General features: G+C 41.9%; 1 protein-coding gene across 3 annotated transcripts in view; it reads left to right on the forward strand.

The window, feature by feature from the left end:
- kiaa0825 (KIAA0825 ortholog) overlaps positions 1-20,219 on the forward strand; it is a 106,781-nt gene that overhangs the window by 38,225 nt on the left and 48,337 nt on the right. The window contains exons 20-22 of one of the 3 annotated variants that reach the window (XM_058071915.2): positions 2,153-2,297; positions 3,579-3,728; positions 4,495-4,589. In XM_058071915.2, coding sequence (XP_057927898.2) covers positions 2,153-2,297; positions 3,579-3,728; positions 4,495-4,589 — 390 coding nt within the window. Of the gene's footprint in view, positions 1-2,152; positions 2,298-3,578; positions 3,729-4,494; positions 4,590-20,219 lie in introns of those variants that run through there. The other 2 variants (XM_058071918.2, XM_058071919.2) reach the window with 2 other exon arrangements.

Consider the following 20,219-nt stretch of genomic DNA (forward strand, 5'->3'; position numbering starts at 1 on the left):
GCCTGGCTTGTAAACAATCACAATACAGTGTTCGAGTAAGAGACTTTGTGTGTGTGTGTGTGTGTGTGTGTGTGTGTGTGTGTGTGTGTGTGTGTGTGGCAGATGGAGTGACTCCAAAAAAAAACTTCACTCACTAGTGTCTCCTGTGGGTTCTCGCACACAAATGCAACCGTTAAAACCTTCCTACAAAGAACATATGCCCTCCCAACCTGGCATACCTGTCAACCCTCCCATTTTCAACAGGAAACTACTGTATTTTGCCCTTTTTTACAGACGACCTCCCATTTTAATAGTTTATAGGGGACATTTTATGCTCATTTTTCGACCCTTTCAAATAAGTAGGGACTTCTGCCGGCAACTACGCACCGTAAGACAGTCCAAACTTTCCCAGGAAAAGAGGTTACTTCAAGACATCTCTCAAGGGTTAGTAGCTTTAACAATTTAGTGTGGTCATTACATATTTTACTACCAGTGTTTAAAAAACTCAGGTAGTGGGAAATGGCTATTATCAACCATGTTCCCTGTATGCACACTCTATAATGCTACACAGACAACCGCTTTTGTTCTATGACTTACACAAAATAAACACAGTTAGGACACTAATAAATTGTTACTTACTGCTTGCTCTTCTGACTCTTCAACACGAATGTGGGAAAGACATCAGGCTTCAGCCAGATTGTCGGCTAGTCCAGCTGCATACTGGCCCATGTTCACAAAACAGTCTTGTGTGAAATGCCGTTGAGAGATTAAAATATTTTTCTTTTGTTGGTAGGGAATCAGGAAGTCCAACCACTTGTGCCTGATATTTTCCTTATTGGGAATTGTAAACACCCAAAGAGCCATTGTTCACAACGTAAACACAGAAGCAGAGCTTGGGACAGGGCGTGGAAAGCAGAGCTTGGTGGAGGACAGAGAGCGTATCTCACCTACAGCACACGCCCATATAAGGAAGCCCGCCCATCTGTGACATCACAAACCTCTAGTTTTACAACGCCCTCTGAAATCAAGCATTTAGAGCCATCCCAAACTTCTTTCAGGGCTCACATCAGCGTCATGCACCCTGTTTTGAGTCATTTCAGACCTTCAAAATAAAATAAGCGCACCAGTAAAATAACATAATGGATGGTCTTTGTGCCAACTGTCCTCCCATATCAAAATAATTGTGGAAGATATCCCTTATTTTCCTTCATCTTCCTGTATTTTTCCCGAACATTTCCCCTTATTTTATAATGCAAATATTGACAGGTATGATTCCTGATTCCTGCTTTCCATGACCAGCTTTCACCCCACCTCCCTCCTGTAGGCACCCACTGTCTTTGCAAAGTAATTTGTTGAGGAGAAGATTATTGTTCTCCATCATGGTGACCCTGGCTGGGCTGACGGGATGCATATCCAGATGAAGATGAATGCAGTTATTCCTTGGCGGAGGTCTGCCTCTTTCAGGGCACATTGGCCCTAATGACATGATTGATAGGCTGTCCCAAATCCAGAGGGGCCCTCATTAATCACCCCACTGACTGAATCCAATCATCTGCTTCACCTGCACAGTGATAGACAGGAAAGGATACACAGCGCAGGTGCTGACACGGATGCACAGCCACGGTCCTAGACAACACGACCGCTGGGGACGCCAGGCAAAAAGAATGAGCAGACATACGGACAAGACGTGCCCCCACTTTCTTTGCCACCCTCAATGTCAAGTAGCCAACGACTGGCTGACAGGCAGGCAGCACCAGTCCTGCCACCTTATAATTACAAAGTGGGATAGCTATTGAGAGAGAACAATGACAGGAAGTGCATGTGAATGTTTGATGGACGGTAGCAGGACATCCATCTGTATAAGAAGGCTAGGAAAATGATGGGGGCATTTGTCAGGGATGGAGGACTGTACATGTGCGAGGACCTTGACACACAATTACACACACACATGCAGGACATGCTTAAGCGTACGCACAAATCACTTTTAGTGCGCCCACATCCTTCGGTCAGAGTCCCTTTCACAAATAGTCGTGAATGTAGCGCAAGATATGCCACTATCTATTTCTTGAATTGTGCTGGACACTTCATTAGGTACAGCTAATGATCATGTACAATTTAAGTTGTTGTAATAATACATGTATGACAAATGTCCATTTGTCCATCTGGCTCCCAGCATCCACGAGCTGGGAAAGGAGAGTGTGGTGTCTGCAGACGAACTGACCGAGCAGAAAATGGGCCTGATGCTGCTGGAGGTTTGCCACAAAGCAGGGGGCAGCAGCTACCTGAGGCACATCCATCACATCATCCAAGGCAATGAGGTAGGGAAGCACTCCCTCTGCCCCAGCAGTTAGGTGGTTGCTGGCCCGAGGCCGCAGGCTGTGGAGAAGTTGGGGCGAGGAGACACGGAGGAAGAAAGTGCTACATGCTGCTTGCTCTATGGCTCAGGTGACCTGAAGGGTTCAGACCTGCAGTGATGTCAGGATGTTATATGTTACACAGACCATGTTATACACTCACCGCATGTAGGGTAAATAAAAAGAAGTATCCATATTTTTGGTATGTTTACGGGGATATTTTTGAATAGAATACCTTTATTGTCATTGTTCAAAACAAAGACTGACCAAAAGGTGTACAATATAACTCACGCAGGTCTAATAATGGAATTAAAACCTCACCTTTATGCATTCATGTACGGCAATAACTTGGGGAAACAAGGACGAGGCGCAAGGAAGGACAGGAAAGGCCAAATCGATGACCCGAGCCAAACATTATCAGTGCTGCACAGATGACACAAAACATGTTAAATTATGAGGTTTCTAACAAATAAGGCGAATAAAATAAAAAGTAAGGGACATCATGGATGTGTTTCTTCGTTTTTTTTTGTTTTTTTTTTTAAATGTATTATAGAAGTATCGGATTGGGACTCAGTACTTGGCCTCGGGGACAAAAACTTCTGATCAGGACCTAGTAAATTCCCTTTTACTTATGTTGACATTTTTTTTGTCTCAGGTTAATTTGGTCTGGTCCTACACTTATTCTGTTGATAAAACTTCTCACTAAAGTAAATGATGACAAATAGCAATTCAGTTCTTGGACAGCTACATGGAGTAAACGGCCTTCAGTAACCGCCAACCACATAGTTACAGTTGCCGTATATTTTACAACATATTGTATAAGAATGCAGCTTGAAAAACCAACATGAGCGAATGAGTATACTGTACATTAGGCTGCTGTTGATGGGGTCCATAAAAAGCTGTGAGACTGTGAACGGGCTCTCCAAGAAACAGGCTGTTGGAGGTTTGGTAGAGTCGCTCTACCCTGTAGTCAAGGCTGAGACAAGACCACTCAGGTCATGGACACAAGCAGTGAGGTAGAGGGAAAGGAGCGTCACAAGCCATGTCAAAGTGACGGATGGGAGTGTGGAATGTGTAATAGGACATCCATGCCCACTCACACACACTCTAATACACACACATACACACAATATGACTTTGACATGTATTTTTGCTGGAACTTAACCAAAGTATACACTGCTGTAGTATTAAAAACCTGAAGACTTTCTTATTGATCCCATGTTTTTTGTTTGTCATGATCCACAGGACTTGCTGATGTCTAAATTGGGTGTGAACGCAGACTTGCCGCGCAATCCTGCTTACTCAGTGAACTTTGACCTTGATCATTGTACATGCCCCAAGAAATTCAATCCACTTGAAGAATTTGATCGAATTGGCAGAAAGAAGCTGAATCAGGTTAGTGAACACAGTGAAACTGTTTTGTTGTTCAACAAATCATTGGGTCCATTTGTAAACATGGATAACACATTTAACTAGTTCAGGACATTGAAAGAATCTTGTTTTCAGTTCATTACAGCAGGGCGAATAGCTTGTCTTATTAATAGAATGATTAACGCAGCCTTCTCCACTTTAGGTACCTATGTAGTTTATCAAATAGAATTGAGTAGGGAGTGGGGGGGATTCACCTCCATCAATCTCCTATGAATAAAGATCAGAGGATGGGTGGATAGATGGAGGGAGCAAGTGGAGTTCTCCTTTTGTCAATAAAACTTCGCCTGGGGTCAGGAGTGACATTTTGGCAATCAGATTTTTATTTGCTTCCATAATCTGGCACTCGTTTCAAAGTGTGTTAATGTTGTGTTTGATAATTTAAAAAAGAAGAAGAATGGGCTTTGTTGTTAGGTATTGCGGCTTAGAAGACAGTAACAAAAGCAGAAGAATAAATAATAGGATGACTAACGACTCCCTCCCACAAATCAATTTATATTTCTATAAATAATAACCTCTCAAATAGATTTATCAATTAATTGCTGTCTTATTGGAATAAAAAGAAAAGCATATTGTGCTGACATGATAGATGGCCTGGTGTTTGTGTTCAGTTCAGCTCTCAAGGAAGGGACCCCTCCCTCCCTTGTTAGTGGGTCCCATCTATAGCAATAATACAGTGATGCTGCTAACGCTGGTTCATATCTAACAGTATGACATGCTGATACATCCACAGGGTAGATTGGTTGAATGTGCGTGGGACTGGCCAAAGTTGCTGCCAGCATATCAAGACATGTGTCAAGTCACCTTCAAAACTCTGTTCGCCAACAGGTAAGACACTGAAGACTCATAGGGCTCTAATTTCGTAGTGCAGCGCAAGGTGGCGTTGTGTGGCGCAGCCCACGCAGTGGTAATTTGGTCCAGTGCAGCAGTGTGTGCAGCCAATTTGGTAATTTGGTAGACTGGACTGCACCGAGATGGCCGTGGCGGCACGCCACGGGAGGAAGTTCATCCTCAAGACATTTGAGGATGCACAGATTAAAAAAAATAACATTCATGGTACTGTTAGCTTACTCAATAATCTCCAATTTGCTGAAGTGGCCTGTGTTCTGGTTGTTGACATTTTAATCTCAACATATGCCAAAAAGCAAATACAGAAGACCTTGGTTTTCTTCCTTTGTTGCTGACTCGTTCTGACTAATGCCTTCAACAATAAAAGAGCTACTGTTTCCCCACTGACCCGTAAGCGACACAGTATGTAACCCGTTAGTAGTAGTTCTGAAGTAAAGGAGATGTCATTATATTGGATTTTTTCCCACCATTGTATAAGCCACAGTTTTCAAAGTTTAAGAAAAAAAGTAATGGTTTATACACCAGAAATTACGGTGCACGTTACATGCTTGAAATGTGACAAGTCATCAGGCAAAGCCGTGAGGATACAAGCTTGAATCTTAGTGTCACCTGATTGACTTCACCCAAGTCCACTGATGGTGTCCCATCCTCCTCCTCACCCCCCTTGTCCTCTCCTGTTCTTGCTCTGAAACGGACATAAATATTTATGCAGGTATGTGACACATATTAGATGGCAATACTTCAGGCTGTTCCCTGCTCTCCATTCCCAGCTGTCACGCTGCCAGCTATCAGGGAGCCATGGGGGCTACTGCACCTTGTCTCCAAGCCTACGCCCAATCCATTCTAAATCACCGCTATTGTAAAACACACATACACACACCTTGCTAACAAAGGGCAAGCTCTGCATCTGCCAAGGACACAGGTCTAATAAGGGTGAAGTGTGCAGCTAGGTGCTGTGTTGTGATTAGCTTTGTCTTCTTTAGGTCAAGAAGGGATTCTTGACAATCTCATGCAATTACATTATCCGTCGCCATGCAGTATGTTCTTCTCCACGTTTAAACACCGACTGTATTTATTCAACTGAATTTACCTGAATATATATATATATAAGTGTCTATGATGCTGTCCTTTGCTCGTTACATGTCTTTCTTGTGCAGATTTCATGGAGAATTTGGAAAACGATTTCAGTTGTACCAGAAACATTCTCAAAGAGCAGGGGAGGTAGTTTCACGGCTTGTATCATGTAAGCCAAAGTCTGTATTTGATACATTTCCAACTTCAAAATAGCTCCAAAGGGAAGGTCATAACACACTGATGAAATGATTCTGTGATCAGTGTTTGCAGATAATAGTCCCACTTTCTTTGTGAACACAGACTTATTTCAACTAGGGTTAGAACTGTTTTTTAGTGGTGTAACAAAAAATGCTGCAGTGGAACATCAATGAGTGAAACAATTTTCAAGTATTTGTTAAACTCACATTTAAATATATGGGCCTGATTCAGGACATCATGATTCAAGACTTCAGCTCAGTGAGCATCTAAATGATTAACCCCACAAGCAGTTATCAGTTATATTCATCAAAATGTCATGAGCAGACAGTGCCATTCGGCAAATAAAATTCCCTGCCAATTACATATTCATCAGGCTCCTTCAAATGGTGAGTCGTTTGACTTTTACTTTTATTCATTTTCATTGTATTGTAGTCGGGTAGTGTTTATACTAGGGATGTTCCGATCAGGGTTTTATGCTGCCGATACCGATCCCAGTCATCCATAAGTGAAATCATCCGATACCAATACCAATACTAATACTGATAACATACATGCAGTGTAAATCTAAATCTAAATCACCAATCTAAAGCTTTTCAAAGCGCCACCCTGGTGAGACATTTTTTGAGGCACGTTTTGCAGGGTGCAAAATGTATTTAACTCTCACAAAGACAGGAATTCACAGACATGGTTGTTCTGAATGCTGCAGCAGAGGCGCAGCTGATCAGCAGAGGGGATCGCCATTTTAAAGTACGTATCTGCCGATATCGATACCATGCCTTTTTACCGTTATCGGTTGACACCAATCGGTGACCGATAATACATGTTTTAAGATGGCGACAGTTTGACAGTCGAACAGTTTAATTCAATTTCCAAAGTTCAGAGGTCAACCTGCTTCCTGGAATGGTTTTCAAATTTCACTGTATTTTAAGTATTTTAAGTGGTCCACAAAAAATCACAAAGAAACCCGTTGTGATGCTTTATCTTTTAAGTTTTAGTCACCTTGAGTGGCTTCCCTATACAGAGATAATAATTTGCTCCCTAGACTGTGTGAGTTAGCAGTGTTGTCCATTGGCCAGTGCCCTCTATATATTGTTACAGTGGCAGGACGGTTATTGTGCCCAGGGTTTATATCACATTCTAATAGAGCAAGGCTATGAGTTAAGGGTGGTAGGCTTTTGCACTGGGGCTGTTAAATCACTGTTCAGATGACTTCATTAGCGGAGCAGGACACATGCTGAGACACTTATCCCTGCACGCACACACGCACACACACTTTCACCCAGCTACCTTGACGGTGGAGCGTCGGGGTTAGACAGGATGGAGAGTGGATTTATTCAGGTGTGTGTGTCCTTCTTTGTCACCCGTCACTTCAGTTCCCTCAGCATGATGGCTCATCCATCATCCACAGATTGAGCTTTTCAGCAGAAACCAGACTGATTAATGCCACCCCAGGACCCCCAGGGTAGCCCGGCTGACTGGGCTGACCTGGCTTCCTGCTACACCGGCTGTGCGAGTGTGTAGATAGATGGCTTGTGGGTGGACTAACTTTCTTAGGCGGCTTGTTTTCTGACAAAATGAATGGTGGATTGGCTGCCTGTAGCTTGGTGGCTTATTGAGTGGCCCTGAATGTAGTGAAATATGATTGGGATAAGAACCTTCCCTTAAGAAACAGAAAAAAAATCCCAGGTAAAATTACACTTACGGTAGTAAGCGTCCGTGCAAAAGTCCACTTTACTTTCATTAACTCAAGCATTCTTAGTAAATTGATGACAACATCATGTGTCATCAGGATGCATTACTTGTTTCACTGTACGGTAACAGCAGATCCATTAAAGTTGTGTCAAAGCGGTGAATGCAAACAAAATGTTACTCCCAGTTTGTGGACTGTGACTTTAAATCTTATAGACAGCGTGTAGACTGTACAGTTTTGTGACATCTCCCCTTCTATAAATTGCAGATCCTCCAGTGCCCTTATTTGTTGCAGCAACTAAGAACTAAGTGAATCAACTGATAACTGAATCATTTGATTTTCATCCAGACCTGGAGCGTCTTTTTTAGTGAACACTCATATTACAAGGCCTTGTACCTCTATAAACACCAAATGCCACCCTTTATTGCATTCTGAGAAACCAAGTGTGTACTAGAGATACAAATGCCAAGGTGACTTTAACCACTTTGCTTGTGTGTGTCAGTGGTAGGATTGTGTTTGATAAGAAATAGCCAACTATGAGAGATGAGGGTAAATGTGTCACAGGGCGCCTCCTCCACTCCATCATACATCCAAGGACATTCATGCTTAACCTTTCAAACACCTGTCTGCAGGTAAAGAGCATTGGGCAGGGTATGTGTATTATTCTCATACATGGAATCATTTCATATTATGTTTTTGATAGTTTATTAACTTACTTACACTGTAAATATTGAACACTAATTCCATTACAACTGCACTGACCGCTCTTTCCTATTGCCCCTCTAACCCATAACAATAGCTGTTTTGTGGGAAAAAAAGTGAGTCTGTGGCATTCTAGTGCTTGAACAGCTCCTTAAATTGCCACGATAGACGCTTGTGCTTTCAGGAAGTGGGCAAACGCCATCTGTCCCGGGGCGCTGCCATATGGCAGGCCCTTTTTCTCACAGAACAAAATAAAAACAAATATGTCAGAGTGTTCATCTTTCACAGCGGATCAACCTGGGTAGATGCTGGATAACGGGACTACTTTATGTGTTAGATAATGAGCAAGTGTGTGCTTATAGGGGTGTCGGACAAGAGGATTCACTCTATAGGTCCAATTTCATAATGATAAAGGAATCGTATGACATTGGAATTGTATTAGAAATATGTTGCCCAAAATCATTTTTAGTTTAAATGCGCTTTTAGCAAGTCCTACTGGGAACACATTGTTTTGTGTAACTGTAGCTTTAATGCTAATGAGTTGTGTTTGTCCACGTCTGTCCCCAACAGTGTGTGACTAAGAAGCGCTGTTTCTTGGTTGCAACCTTGTTAATTCAGTCATTATTTTGATATAAACAAACAATCGTGACTCCGTTGAGTTACATCCCAGTACAGCTGACAAAAATAAACAAAAAACTAAAAATTACTGCTGTACACTGAACCACACGGCTGCCTGCAGCAGCGCGTCTACACACAATGACAGTCCACAAAGAAGCACATTTTTGGACATTAACCACGTTCTGGGTCACAGGAAGGGACATTCCAGAGGAACGATGTACAAAACGATGGTCAAAACACTGATTTGGCGAGGGGATGTTGCGGGAATGTGGAAAAAAAACGGAACTAGCCACAGCCACAATACACGTATAACTTCGCAGTAAGCAGCAGTGTTCAATATCCCACTGTACATGATGAGCTTGTTGGTTTTCATGTAGACAGAGATCTCACCATTTCCGAGTCTGGTGATGTCATAATGCAAATAAATTAATAATAATGGTTAATAATGTTTGTAGTGTCATTTTAACCCTGTGACTTAAGCCATAGTCTGCATGGTATCAATCATTTGACTGGAGGATGGTGCTTACCGTTTGAGCAGTTTATTGGCCGAGTGTTGGTTGGTTGCAAAGAGTCTCAAGGTTAACCACAGTGATATTTAATGGCTGCCAGAGAAACAAGAATCCATCATCAGCCTCTCCATTTTTGCGAGGGCAGAAATTCAAAAGACTTGTCACTTTTGAAAATCAGGAGTGTGTGATGTGTCATTGAGGAAGTCTTTCTTGTCTCCTCCATCCCCTTCTGTGTGTCCTCTTCACTGACTGACAGCTCAGGATGGGAGTTTGTGTTGGTGGAGACAGAATACATGCATTGTCCTCTCGCTTATACATGAAGTGTTTTGTCTTCACTATCCCTGGACAAGACTGTCACATTGAGGTTGTCATTTAATGTAAGCAGGTGGCACATACAAAAGTGGTGCACACTTGTACATCTTGTACACACATGTATGCAAATGTCTTCGAATGTTTCGTTCTTATATTTCAGTGCCATATTTGGAGGTTTGCTTCAAAGGCGAATGCCTGGGATAAGGCCATGCCCCCTCTTCAAACTGTACAGACAATCTGAGAGGCTCATTAATCATAGGGCCAGTCACAGATGTGATGGCTTCCACACAAACCACCAGCAGACTGTGAAAGTCACATCCAGCAGAGTCAACTGTCAGCCAGGCAGGCAGAGGCCACACCTTCTCCCCCATCCACTACCACCCCCAACGCTACTCACCGTCTGCCGTTTCCCTTTGTCATATTTATTTCTCAACCTCTTCTTACCTTCAGGTCTCAGTAGGATGCTTTGTGAAATATTTGTCTCCAACCTGGTAAAAACGAGCTGGAGGGTCAAAGCAAATCTGTCTTCTCAGAGAGTGGTCATGGTCAAACCATTATGGAAGCATGAGGCATTTATCATGAGGGTTCACCAAGGTATTTTCCGTGGTCACTTTGTGGTACTGGACAAAATCCTTTAGGTTGTGTTCACATTTGTAAAGTTCAGTAAAGATTAAGCAATGCTACATGCAATGATGCAATGCAATGATACAATTGCTTTGCTGATGCAGTTTGTTTAGTCAAGTGTGTACCAGTCCCTGGTACTGATTGAAAGTGCTGTTGTGTAAATGTGTTTTACACATTGATTGAATCCATTGCACAACTTCAGGGGCTGTCGAGTTTAGCAGCTCACTGTAATTCTATGGATGTCTCGGCACAGTAAAGTTATTTAATTCATTAATTAGATTTGACATAGGTATTTGTGGAGTCTTTAAAGAAAAAAAAATCCAATCTATTTCTAGCCACTCCTTGTTCTAACCATTGCATTCCTTCCATCTGCACTCCTTTGGGGATTGCAGTAGTTACATGAAATATCACTGTTCCCTGGCAGAGTTGTAAGTGCAGTGTGATTATACCAAGCAGCAAACCTCTCAGCAGGATTGCCTGTCATGTGTGTAAAGTCAATCGCTGTAAATATTGGAATTTTCAGAGACTTTTCACAGCATAAACAAGCCACCTCTGGGGCAATTCGACTTCCATGTGTGGATGGATGAATTTCTGCAGAGAGGAAGAGCCAAATGAAAATGCCATTTAATCTACTACAAAGCCCTCAAAGGATGAATAGAGATGCCGGATGGAACAGGGTACAAGACAAAGCTCAACAGTTCCTGATTAAAAATGGCAAGTCCCAAGACTCCTGAAATGCACTCAGGGGGTTGGAATTATAAAGATAAAGACAGTATTCTACACAGTACAACAATGTGTTGTACTACTATGTGTATGTCTATGTGTACTACTACAACTATGTGGCTCTCTCGAGTGACTGTGGTGGAGAGAATCTATCTTGCTTGAATTTTGAAGTAGACACTCACCACATATGGATCCCCAAATCTTGCCCATCGTTTTGCAAGTAGACAGCACGCACTTGGAAGTACAATGGCCTGGGACCGCCGCATACGCAAATACAATACAGACAGACTGCTGGCTGCAGGGGCGGTCGTTGTGTGTCTGACTGACTAAGCATAAGTAGCATTCACATTGGTTACCAGATTTGATTTTGACCACACCTGTCATTCATGATTAAAGAATAATAACAATAACTTTGGGATGCTGAATCACCAGCTTTTGATAGTGAACATAATTTTTTGAAAATATTACTTTAACAATATTAAGAAATGTGACTGATTGATCTATTAAGCAATTAATTATGCTGATTTGAATGTAAAATAATACATTGCTTTGATGACATTGCCAACTTTGTGACATGTTTTCCCTTGCTACAGATTATTATATGCGCAGAGGAACATATTCATCATAAAAAGCCTTTTCTTAATGTATGCATATAACCTGATGGCAATGAAAAGACAGCTTTACATTTCGGGTACTGTATGTTTTCTTGCACAGTTTTTTGGGAAAACTGTGTTTTATTGCAGTTGTATGTTACATACACTGCTTAGCTGTGATTGGAAAGCAACAATGTACTGTATGCAGTCGTCCCTCGCTATTTCATTTAGATTCGCTCCCTCACTCTATCATGGTTTTTCTGAACTTAATTAATAAAAGACCACTTTTGTGGTTGAGTATGTCCTGTTAGTAAAGAAAACAAAAAAGAGAAACAAGTTGTTTGTCATATTCTGGTTAGTAAAGTAATTAGGTTACCTTTGCAATATATGTAGACAGCCATTGCTCGTCTGACACAACATACAACATTCTCCTCCCATTTTCTGTGGAAGTGGTAAGGTTTAGGCTTCTTACTCTGTCCTTCTTCCCCACTATGTTTTATTTGAAACACTTTTTTAAAGTTTAGTATAAGTAGTCTTTTATGTCCCTCCAGTGATCTCATAGCCTGCACTCTACAGTTGCTCAATGTGTTATAAACGAACAATAATAGGAGTGTAAAGGTGACTATAGGGGTTATTTCATATCCATAATTTTAGTTTGAAAGTGATAAATGGGATTTCTATGCCCATAACTATGACAAAAATCAATTTATTAATATTGAATTCTACTTTGCGGGAATTAATTTGTGGCACTCCGGTCTGGAACAATAAATAAACAAGATAATCGAGAGACAATTGCAAGAAATATTGTGTGTAACACACTGTTTTTGTTGAACACACTTGTGCGACAGTGTTCATGTTACTAAAGTATTATTGTGTTGGAATATACTGCAAAACTTGTCACGATTCCATTTATTATAGCATTATTATTATTATTCTATTTTTACAGCATAGGCATGTAGCTATTTCAATACAATATTTAGAGATTGCGATTGTGGTTACTGGTCTTGGTCTTGACAGTGAGCTTCTTTATCCTCTTTCCATTTGCAGTTTGATATAGAGTCAGCTACTGTGTAGCCCTTTTACTGAGTGTGGGTGTGCATGTGTAAGGCCATGTGATGGCGAGAGCCTGTTTTGGTGGTACATTATGAAGTTGTATAATTTTGTCAGGCACATTAGTCTGCTGGTAGTGCCCAGGCTGGCCCTGGCCAATCATAGCACTCTGCTCAGTTTCCCGATTTGCATGCGGTCCAGGAAGAGATAATTAGAGGGATCTCTGCCTGTCACTGTTAATCTGGGACTTAGTGAAGAGCTGTGACGCTGACATGCTGATGGACTGACACGCTTGTCTACTCACACACACTCATATTTGACACAATCCCCATAGCTCCTATACACACTGTGTCTAACTTATTTAACATTTTGACCTAAGACCAATGCAATTATGATGTGAAAATTCTTTTGTCTCTAATACCACATTATACATTAGAGGCTCCCTGCAGTCATATGTGAACTAAAGCATGTTGACTCAGGCTGTTTACATCCTTTGTACTATGCTGTTGACACAGGTTTTAGATTGATTGTGTGCTTGTTGATTCCCAAACAGGCAGAATGCTCGGTAAGCCTCTTGAACAAACCCAGCTGTCAGCCCAGCACTCATATACACACATCCCAGCAAACATGTTCATGTGCTCATGCACTGGCACAAAGCAACAACACACTCGCGCAGTGCTGATTGGCAGCCTTCCGGTTTTCTCATAATTTCGACTGATGGTACAATCAATCTCGCCTGTGGTGATATGGGGCTGCTAATGCGTTGACTATTAATAAAAATATATCATAATTAACATTCATCATTATTGATTAGGTTTAACAGCAAACAAGTGACACATACTATACAGTATGTGAGCATGTTGCCAAGTGTTACCTCCAACTGCACATGTACAATGTTTAAATACTGACTTTTGTGTAAATCCTGTATGAGTCAATGATACAACCTATGTAAGGTACCTTGTCTTTGGAAAGCCAATTTTTTCATCCAAATGACAGCAGGTCTTTTTTTTGCACCTTGTGGGACTGTTTAATGGTGCACATGGAGAGAGAGATAGGTGACCTCAGCTGTCCCACTCTGTGACCCTGTGTCGCCACTGATGGCTCGTAATCGTTGACACTTGACTTAAGGGGCTTTTTAAGTGGCCGGAGTGTCTGAGGACCTGGATTTGTATTCTAATGTGGCCATCTTTACACTGGAAGAACTCTTCTTTTGTTCACAAGCTCCCTCTACACTTGTTTTCACTTTTTCTTCCGCCTCCGCCTTTATCATCCTTTCGCTTGTGTCTAACACACATGCAATCACATGCTGACACTCAGACCTACTCAGAGCCCCCTTTTTCCCCCTGAAGTGAAATAGCTTGTGCTGCTGTTGCCATTACAGGTAAGCACATGGGTGCACTTGTCTTGACACCTCTCTTGACAAATACATAGACAGCCAAAAACTGCAGCTTGAATCAACCTCTTTTTATGTTGTACCTTCTCACCACATGCCCCTTCTTTCGAATGTCCATAGAAAATACCAACCCCCTTTTTTGTTTCTTTCCCTACCTTATGGAGAATTGCATGAATTTTTTTTTTTTTTTTCAGGCCTTTTTTTAAGACAACACTAAATATAAGACCCGTTTTGGGAATAATATTATTTTTTTAGTGTGTTTTGTTTTTAAAGATTAAATTCAATATTATTCACTCTTGGTGATATGTTTTAGTCATCATATTTCAAAGCTGCTCAACAGTCACTGTCTACCTTAAAATTGACAATGTATTTACAAAAATGTCCAAGCTTTGAGTCACTTTTTTTGTCAGGGTCACATCCCTCCGGGTCACACACTTATACTATGTGTGTGGTTGACAGAAAGAAGAGCTCTAAAACAGCTCTCGTTTGGGATCACCTGTTCATTTGCATGTCTCCATAATATCAATCTGTATAAAATACTGCATGTCTAATATCCATCCATTTTCTATACCGCTTATCCTCACGAGGGTCGCGGGCATGCTGGAGCTTATCCCAGCTGTCTTCAGACGAGAGGCGGGGTACACCCTAGGATACACACACAGTTTGTTGTGTTGTAAGTTATTTTTCACAGAAGACAAAAAATTGTATTTGTCAGAATAAAATGAAACCTCATGGCTGACGCTTGTAATTCTGTTACTAAGGTAAATTAGATTTCCAGGAATACATTTATTTCCTATTACTTCTTTTGTGTCATTTTTTGCAATGACTTTAAAGAATGGCATGATTGATTACATTTTCCACCAGAGACATTTCCTTTTTTGATAGATTTACTTTCATGCATGACCTGTCTATGTTGGGAGCATCTTTTTGTAGATGTTGTTTGTCTCCCATGACATTATGGAAACTGCTGTACCCTTTGCAGAAAAACATAGTGGTATTGTTTGACATTATGTCAATCTTAAAGAATGCAACTGACAATCATAGGTAAGGATCATTGGGATCATTGCTACCTACCCATTCTGTGCATATTACATGGACCAATGAAAAAAGACTGGATGTTGGAGTTTCTACCCTCCCTCTAGCTCTTCCTCTCAAGGTCAGTCTTTACTGGTACTCTCTCACTCTCGCCATATAATACTTTAAAACAGGTAGCCAAGTATAGTTCAAGCTGACAGCGACTTCAACATCCCCTCATCCATAAGTTCAATGTAATTCTTTTCCCACCCCCTCATTTTGTTGACACGGTCTAACATACGTCCCCATCCTTGGATGCACTGAGGGAAAATGTTGGGTCAATGAAGATATTTCTGTTGGAGGTGATGCAACGCTCCTTCAAGCGCTGTTGTTGTGATAATCATATGGATGATGGTTAAGCCTGCAGCAATCAGAGAACCTGAGGACATGGAACAAATGTTCAATATTGAGGGTTGTTGGGCGAAAGTACTAGGCTTCAAATTCCTTGGCTTCAAATTACACTTTTTGCTACTCAAAAATATAAGAACACTACTACCAATTACTACTATATATATCCGATAGTAGTTTCAGAGAACATATTCTACATAAAAAAAAAATTATATTCTTAAAAATTCTGTCTCCCAAGTATGTCTGTAGACAGAGAAGCAACAATTAGCGGTCAACATTACCTTAACACTGCAGGAAGTCATGAAGTCAGCCATGGGATGTCTGACATGGGGGAAGTTTAGAAGAGATACATTTGAGGCTACTAGTGTCACGGTGTGTCAAGGGTTGGGCCCCAGATGCAGAGGAAGGCAACAAGAGGTGCAGTCTTCCAGTCTTTTAATAGGAAAAATCCAAGGCAACTTCCAAGAGGGCAACACAAGGTGGTGGCGAGGTAAAAAGGAGACTAAGAAAAGAATCTCACCACTGGGCACTGCTAGGGAACACAATAACTAGCGTACAGCAGGATGCTGGCTGGATGGCGAGGGAGAGCTGGGCTGACCTAAGCACCAGAGGGCTAGCAGGTTTCTGCAACAAGGAACCAGCGACTCCGGCTGCAAGCGGCGGCCTTAAGTGGGCAGTAGAATTGATGTGCTTCAGGTGTGCCCAGTCCTCCCGCCTCCAGCCCGCTCAAGGACATCTGGAAAACACGGAAAACACAAACCAGGAGAAGGCAGGGACTAGCGAACATGGAGGCAGGAGCAGAACTGTGACAACTAGTAAGGTAGTAAGTAACTTGCAAGGTAGTGGCTGCCTCGAGTCCCTGCAGCATAAGGATTGTACAGTGTGCAATATCGTGGAAATTCATTAATCGCGGTCGTGTCTGGAACCAATTAATGACTATGTATAAAATTTTCCAATTCCATAGAGTTGGCATAAACCACTGCTGAGTTCTCATTGGTTGATCAGATTGTTAATTTCTGTAAAAAAAACGTTGGCTAACCTGTTGCTGCTCTGCCTTAGCTCCGAATGGTTCGTTTTTATAGCATGTCTCCTTCTACTGATGTGCTGCTCAAGGCGACACCAGAGTAGTTTCTGGGACTACTGATGTACGAAGTGTTATTGTTGTTGTTGCTATAGTGTGCGTACCATAGAGCATTTTACAAAGGGATCAGGCCCGGGGGTGTTGATGCATCACTGCAGTGTAGCAGAGAAGAGGGTAGAGGCGAGCGAGTTCACAGCAGATGTAGCAAACTGCTTCACTTGGCTGTACATTGCACTGTTACCACCATATTTATTTATTTAATTTCATAGGGAGGGGCAAATCTGTGTTCAGTGGCGTTTGCTATCAGTGACAGGAAACCTCAAGCCATGACACGACAAATCAAGCTGTCAAAGTGGTCTGACAGCTGGGTCCCGAGGCAGACATCCCTCGCTTGCACATTTTGTTATGAGCGCAGTTAAATCTCACAAGCGAAAAGGAAGAACATTGGGGTGAAAAAGAGGTACAGAAGATGAAGGAAAGAAATTTGTTGCTTGTTGCTTGTGTCATGGCTGTCCATGATGGAATGAATTCTGACTGTGTGGAGGGATTAAGAAACAATGGTTCAAGTCAATGGGATCTTCGCCTGGTTTCCTCACCCTCAGCTCAGCGACTAATTAGCACTTTCAGCAGAAGTGTATGATCTCATTAATGTGATTTCTGCTTATGTAATGCATATGCGCATGGCTTTATACAAACATGCATGCTTACATTTTGCAGCATTGTTATGTACATAAAGCGGGTAATGTATTGATTAATGCTGTCTTAATACAATTTGAGCTATTATTCCATTGTCTGCTGGTATGGTTCTTTCAGATTAGCTCTTTTGTAGAAATCACAGGCAGGAAACCACAGTCACTCACATTAGTAACACTTGCCCAAAAGAATGATAAGGTTTATGTCAGTGATTTGTGGCATCATTCTGAGGTATTTTAGCATTTTGCAACATGATATAGGTTTATCCGACTTTACAGTTTACCCCATATGTCACTACAATGTGTCATTGTGTTGATTGGTCAACAGTGCGGTATGGTCGTTGCTCTGAACTACTACCCCATTACATACATTTGTGTCATGTTTTAAAGGAATACTGCACTTTTTCGGGGGTAATTTTGTCCATCATCTACAATCCTTATGTGGGGCATGATCACACATTTATTTCTATTTCTCTTTGTTCTAAATGTATAAAAACAGCCAAAAAAGGCAGGTAATTAATGCATTTAATGGGACACTGTTTGTTTTATATACATGCTGTGATGTACTAACAGGCACATTTGTCATAACATGTAATATTTACAGTGTTTCGTGGTATTTTATCGTAACTTCCTTGCTGCAGGAGCATTGATACACAATGTGACACCTGGCGTGAACTTTTCCAAACTCAAAAACACATCAGCAGTCAAGGCAGCTCCAATATGTTGCATTACCTTTCGGAAGTGGCTTGAGGCATCAGCGCTGCGGGCACATGTGTGGGCAAGCTGGTTGCTAGCCATTGTGGTGTGGGGAGGTGTCACAACACCAGTAAAGTTAATTAAAAAGTAATGTTAATTACAATAATAATAACAATGTTGCTTTATTAATATGTTTTTCAAGTGCACCTCCTTGCATGCATTTTTAGCTGCCTCTGTTTTTATAACTACCGACCACACAGAAAAGAGGGGTGATAGACATGTGTGTTTACGTCTCATATAAGGATTGTGGATGCTGACCAAAATAAAAAAAAAACCAACTCCAGTTTCCCTGTAAAAGGCAGAAATATCATTTTTTCCAACATAATTGCCCAGTCTGTTTGTATAGTGCATACAATTCACATCAGCTAATTAGTATCCACACATAGAGATTTGGGGGAAGGGAGAGAGGAACAAGAAGAAAAAAAAGAGTGTGAGAAGCAGGGAGAGGGTAAGGGCGGATAATTAGACAGAATTAAGCCATCTCTCTAATCTAGCTCCTGAAAGAAAAGAGAGAGGGAGATGGAATAGAGGGGGTGCTGGGGGTGAGGTCTTCACATTCAACCCTCTCTCTCTCTCCTGCTCCCTTCTCTCCCTGTCTGGCAGAGGATGTGAATGTGTGGGAAAAGAGGGGCCTGGTGCCTGAGCCTGGGCAGAATGGATCAGCTTGGGATTCGGAGGTTAGAGAAGTGTCCCATTGTCATGATGTCACTGCAACTCAAGAAGGCTGACCTCTGACTCCTATGGATCCATGGTATCCCAATGTAACCCTCCAACTCCACAACACCATACCAATGCGAAAGTACCAGATTGCCGCTGTGTGCCCACTAGGGGGTATCCAAGTCTTTTGCTGTGGAAATCGGCTCGTTTTTCGGCTTTACGGCGCTTTACTCCTCAGTGAATTTACCGACTATTCCGTTGGTCTGTTCCGCTCCATCCTGCTCCTGCCCTCCCCCCTCTTTCTGTGGCTGTCTTCGACACACATGGCATCGGCATGCCCATGAATATAGTGAGTGCCGCCAGATGTCGCAAATACATCATGTGAGGGATACGGTGCTGATGGGAAAAAGTCAAGGCACGTACAAATGGGGGGATGTGAGCGGAGTGAAGCTCTCTGAGTGTGTATATGTGCTTGTGTGTGTGTCAGCGTATGCCTGCATTCATTTGTGCATGTCTCTGTTTTCCAGTCTGTGTGTGTGTGTGTGTCTCCTGTGTGCAGACGCATGTGTGGAGGTCACAGCAGGTCAGCATATTGTCCCTCAGATGTTTGATATTTTATGTATAAGAGGGTGGCCAGAATGAGAGGATGAGCACATTCCTGACAGAGGCATCTCTCCGCCAACAATTCGCCACATCAGCAATGTCGAGCCCAACGTCACATCAACAATGGACAGGAGCTGCATTTAGACACACACTAGGATGATCGGAGTGGGATATAGTATCTATAGTTGACCAGGACTCTATAGGGGCTCAGTGCCAATGCACTACAATGGCGATGATCATGAAGAATACAGTGGTGTATCTTTGATTTTTTTTTTCTTTAATTTAGAAAGAGTTTAACCCATAACAATAATGGACAGCGGGGATAGACTCCAGCATACCCGCAATGCTAGTGAGGCATAGAAAATGGATGGATGACAATCGGTTCCAGTTGATTGAATGATCCCATTCTTTTTTTTATTATTTTGTCAACTAACTGTATAATTAGTGGTTTGCGCGCCGGCCACACAGCTAGCAGACCCGAGTTCAATTCCAGCCTCTGCCATCTCTGTGTGGAGTTTGCATATTCTCCCTGTGCATGTGTGGGTTTTCTCCGGGTACTCCGGTTTCCTACCACATTCCAAAAACATGCTAGGTTAATTGGCGACTCCAAATTGTCCATAGGTATGAATGTGAGTGTGAATGGTTGTTTGTCTGTATGTGCCCTGTGATTGGCTGGCAACCAGTCCAGGGTGAATCCCGCCTCTCGCCCAAAGACAGCTGGGATAGGCTCCAGCACCCCTGTGACCCTTGTGAGGACAAGTGGTAGAAAATGAATGAATTAATCAACTGTATAATTATATTTCCTTTTTATATGGACATTATTACATTGTTTTGTTTCCATTCACCATCACTAAAAAGAATCTGTGTGTGATGTCCCAATCTTTTGCTAAATAAGCTAAGATCCCTTGTGAT

This window comes from Doryrhamphus excisus, linkage group LG3, assembly GCF_037039965.1.
Source record: "Doryrhamphus excisus strain RoL-2023G ecotype Guam linkage group LG3, RoL_Dexc_Guam_v1.1, whole genome shotgun sequence".
Taxonomy (NCBI): domain Eukaryota; kingdom Metazoa; phylum Chordata; class Actinopteri; order Syngnathiformes; family Syngnathidae; genus Doryrhamphus; species Doryrhamphus excisus.